At 34.7% G+C, this 4,278-nt stretch overlaps 1 protein-coding gene across 1 annotated transcript; it reads right to left on the bottom strand.

Moving 5' to 3' along the window:
- Positions 1 to 915: 915 nt before the first annotated feature.
- On the bottom strand, positions 916 to 3,737 carry LOC116005507 (ankyrin repeat-containing protein At5g02620-like). Its single transcript, XM_031245714.1, has 3 exons — positions 3,084 to 3,737; positions 1,877 to 1,979; positions 916 to 1,444 (listed from the first exon to the last, which is right to left on the bottom strand). The coding sequence occupies exons 1-3, from the start codon at positions 3,724 to 3,726 to the stop codon at positions 1,381 to 1,383; spliced, it is 810 nt and encodes a 269-aa protein (XP_031101574.1). The 5' UTR covers positions 3,727 to 3,737; the 3' UTR covers positions 916 to 1,380.
- Positions 3,738 to 4,278: the final 541 nt, after the last annotated feature.

Raw genomic sequence — 4,278 nt, 5'->3', positions numbered from 1 at the left:
TTAGATATGTGGCTTGATGGTGCTCTTACTACACTGCACTTAAATTAGATATGTTTCATCCATGGTGCTTTGAGTCCAAATGCACCCTCAAGCATTTCTATGTGCAACACAGAACAACACTTTGTGTTGCACCACATATCACTACTAAAGTACACTAAGAACCATTTCTAAGTGCATCACAATCCACAAGCAATTAGGGTGTGTTTGGAAATTCCGGTTTTCAGTGTTTGGCAACAAGAATAATTTAAAGTTAATGGAAAATAGCTAACATTTTCAGGAAAATGACTTCGACTTTTTTGGGAGAAGTCATTTTCCCTTTCCCGCAGTGAAGCAACCAATCACCTCTCACCGCCGTCGCCGTCATTACCACCACCCCCACCATCCACCTCCACTGCCACCACCACCACAACCCGCACCCCTACCACCACTACCAGCCCAACCACCACCACCACCCCCAACCCCCACCCCTACCACCATCATTGTATATTTTAAATATTTAAAATTAAAAATAATTATGCTCATTTTCCACACACCATGACAGTTTTCTAGAATGCAACCAAACATTGGAAATGAAAATATTTTCTGAAAAATGACTTATTTTCCATAAAACGTTTTCCTGAAGCTAAGTCATTTTTCTGCTTTCCAAACACACTCTTAGTGCAGTGCAATAAACTATCAAAATGCCTCCAGTTTTTCTCATTTTCACTAATTTTTATGTATTGATCCGAGTTTATCCAATGGTTCAGATTGATTCGCATGACCACAAGGGGAGTCATCACTGCATCTAAACAAATATATATATATATATATATATATATATATATATATATATATGTATGTATGTATGTATGTATACACACATGCATGCAAAGTGTAGGTATAGTACTTACGGTGAATACAAATGGAGTTGCAGGCCGCACCATGTCAAGAAGAGTTTGGTGTTTCTTATTAAAGACCATATAATTCTGCTTTGGACGCTTACGTAAAATTCTTTGTAAAGTGAGGCTGGAAGAAATGTCAAGCAGGTTGAGCGGTATATTGCCATCATGGTCTTTCTGAAGAACAAGGTTGTCAAATTGATTGGAGCTTTCTATATGTTTTATCACTTTCATACTGTTACTCACAACTGCTTCATGTAACACATTTTGCCCTTTGCTATTCTTCATCTCCCAACAATCTGGACACCACTTTGATATCTCTTTCATCATTTCAATGTTGTCATGCCTTGCTGCTATATGGAATATTGTTGTCTATTCTTTGTCGTCATTGTTGTTGCCTGCACGAATGTAGGCTGCAGACCTTTCTCTCTCAAGTATCATGGCAGCAGCTCCAGCATTATCCACTCTGACGGCATAGTGTAGCGGAGTCCAACCAAAATCGTCACTTTTGCCCCACAAAGAAAACTCCTTTTTCAACAGTGGTTTTGTGCATTTTGAGGTATACACTACATATATAGTGAAAACCCAAACAACAAAGTTAGTAGTAATCATAAAGTCTCAAATTTGACATACTTCTAATAATAATAGGGTATATATTAATTTTTGTGGTTTGACTTCTACTCTACTGCTTTAATTTACCTTTTTTGATCATTTACTGGTTACAGTCACAATGCAGAGAAGATCAAATTAAATTTTTCCTAAGTAATGTATATAGACTATTTTTTTTTTAGGGCGGGTAGTTGTTTCTAAAACGCTGACCCACATATTTTCACTAACAAAGATTGTCTTTTTCTCCATATGCTAGCCAGTTTTGTTTTTCTCCATATGTTGATATAATAATAATAATAATAATAATAATAAGGTTTTTTTGGAGAGAAAATATAATAATATGGTTTTAATAACAGTTGATATTACTAAAAAAAAACAGTTGATATTACCTTTTATATCCCGATAAGGAATAAATGCAATTGAATAAAAAAAATATAAACTGAATCACACTTCTGATAGTAGGTCCGAACCAAACCTCTGTGTATTCAAAGCCTGTCACGAACAAGAACTCAGTTTTATCAAAACTGACTAGTTATCATGCGCGTATTATGCAATTAAATAAATATCCAACACAAAAATTAAAATAAGTAAATATTTAATACAATTTTTAAATATTCAATAATTAATATAAAATAAAAATAAATATTTTCGATATAATCAAAAGAAGTATTTTCAACTTGTAATAAAACTAATAATAAAATTGAGTATTGCTGTGAATAGTTAAAATGGAAAATAAAAATGATGTACTAAACAATTTTTTCATATTAAAATAAATTAAGATTGATATTGCTGAGCTAGCCAGTAAAAGTCTAACTTACTTTTTGTTAAGAATGACATAATTATAATAGATTTACTTATGTTATCGTATAGTAATTAAAGTGTTATGCAATTAAGTTATAACATACGAATCTAGTCACGTATAAAAACTTTAGTTTTATTAAAATTGAAATATGATTATTACATTGTCTTAATTAATCCCAGATACATATAAAATTGCATATATTTTCATAAATTTTGATTTACGAGAAAAGCCTTAATCATTATTTAAAATGGCTCAGGGTCAAACTCGTATTGAATTGGGACCTATTTACTACAATAAATAATGGCACTGTATTTAATAAATAATCACAATCACAACCTGATAAACCAATTTAAGTTACACCTTACCAACCAACAATAGATTAGTTTCTTAAAATGATCAAAGTTTGTGTATTTTCTATATATATATATATATATATATATATATATATATATATATATATACACTTTACCTACCGAATTAAATTAAAGGAGAAATTCTATGATCCCGGACAAATTATTTCATGGACTCGGGTTTAAAGATACACAATTTATATATTAAATGTTCATAATTTATCTTTTAAAAATTCACAATTTGTGATGATCCTATATTGTATTCACAAGTCTTCAAAACTTAAAAAACACATTTTATATTTTAAAAGTTTAAATTTCAATATTAAAAATACACAATATCCTGATCCATGATATAATAACTGATGGCCTTTACCTCGACCGGCAGTACACATACTTGGCTATGATGAAAAGACGGAGTTTGAATTCATCAACGTACGTACGTACCTGATAAAACTGCTGCATGCAGAGCATTTCGACCCAATGGTCCATCATAGGTAGGCTTTCTACATGTGTTAAGCATTTCCACCAAACACTCATCAAATTGCAACTCTGCTGCTATGTAAATGGGCGTCTCTCCAGCATCATTGGCAAAGTACTCAAATTCAGGATCCTCTTGAATCAGTAACTTCACCACCTCCAAATGCCCCATTCGTACGGCCTTGTGCAAGGCCGTGTCTTTCACATTATCCATCATCCCTATCATCTCCCTCACTCCAACACCAATCTCTACATCCTTGTAGTATAATATCTTGGTGGCACTGATGACCAGAGACTCAATGTCGGCATAGCCTTTCTCCGCTGCACAGTGGAGCACAGTTTCGCCGTTCTTGTTCCTAGCAAGCAACATACACGACATACGATGATAATCCTCTTCTGTTTCTGCTAGTATTAGGATCTTATCCATAAATTGTTTTTGGCCGTGGAGCGCTGCAACGTGCAGCACAGTATTGCCGCCATATGCAGTAGTAGTAACTCCCGCCGCCGGCTGCCGGAGAGCCTCAAAATAATATTCATCGTCGTCGTCATCTTCTTTACCTTCCACTGCTGCTCTGTACAAAGCCATCGGCATCATTCGATCAATGGCCATTGCACTACTGCAGCTAGCTAGCTAATTAAGCTATATATAATTGTATATGCAATATATCAGTTTAAAGAGTAAAGATGATTTGTACTTTAATTTGGAACCCTAGCTAGCTAGCTTTTATATACTGGTAGATAGATCCATTGCATGTGCATATATCCCAAACTTTTCCTTTAGGTTTAGGGTAATTAATTAATTAGATTCAAACACTACACAATCAGTCATAAGCATCTGAAGAATTTGCTTCCAAAGTGGAAATACCGAACGCATAAAGAACACGGTGACATTTTTATAACTAAAATGTTCACTATTTAATTTTTTTTATACGCAGGACCATTTGCGTCGGAAGTACCCACTTCGGACGCATATGGTTAGTAGCGTTACAGCATCTGCATCCGAAGTTCATTCCGAACGCAGATGGTGTAACGCGTTACACTTATCTAGTTATCTTGATTTGCGTCCGAAGTGGGAACTTCAGACACAAATAATTAGGGCGAAGTCGCTGCCCAACACAGCCCACCGCCGCAGCCCGTTCTGCCGTCCAGATTTGACGCCTCC

Source organism: Ipomoea triloba, chromosome 15 (assembly GCF_003576645.1).
Source record: "Ipomoea triloba cultivar NCNSP0323 chromosome 15, ASM357664v1".
NCBI classification, from domain to species: Eukaryota; Viridiplantae; Streptophyta; class Magnoliopsida; order Solanales; family Convolvulaceae; genus Ipomoea; species Ipomoea triloba.
Note: the sequence above shows the minus strand (reverse complement) of the source record. Positions and strands in the feature narration are given on the sequence as shown.

Excerpts from the sequence above, each read along its gene's own strand:
- LOC116005507 (XM_031245714.1), bottom strand. The coding sequence starts at position 3,726 with ATGGCCATTGATCGAATGATGCCGATGGCTTTGTACAGAGCAGCAGTG. Across the intron at positions 1,980-3,083 it reads GCATGCAGCAGTTTTATCAG|GCTTTGAATACACAGAGGTT; the intron begins GTACGTACGTAC and ends TGTTCGTGACAG. Across the intron at positions 1,445-1,876 it reads TCCTTATCGGGATATAAAAG|TGTATACCTCAAAATGCACA; the intron begins GTAATATCAACT and ends CTATATATGTAG.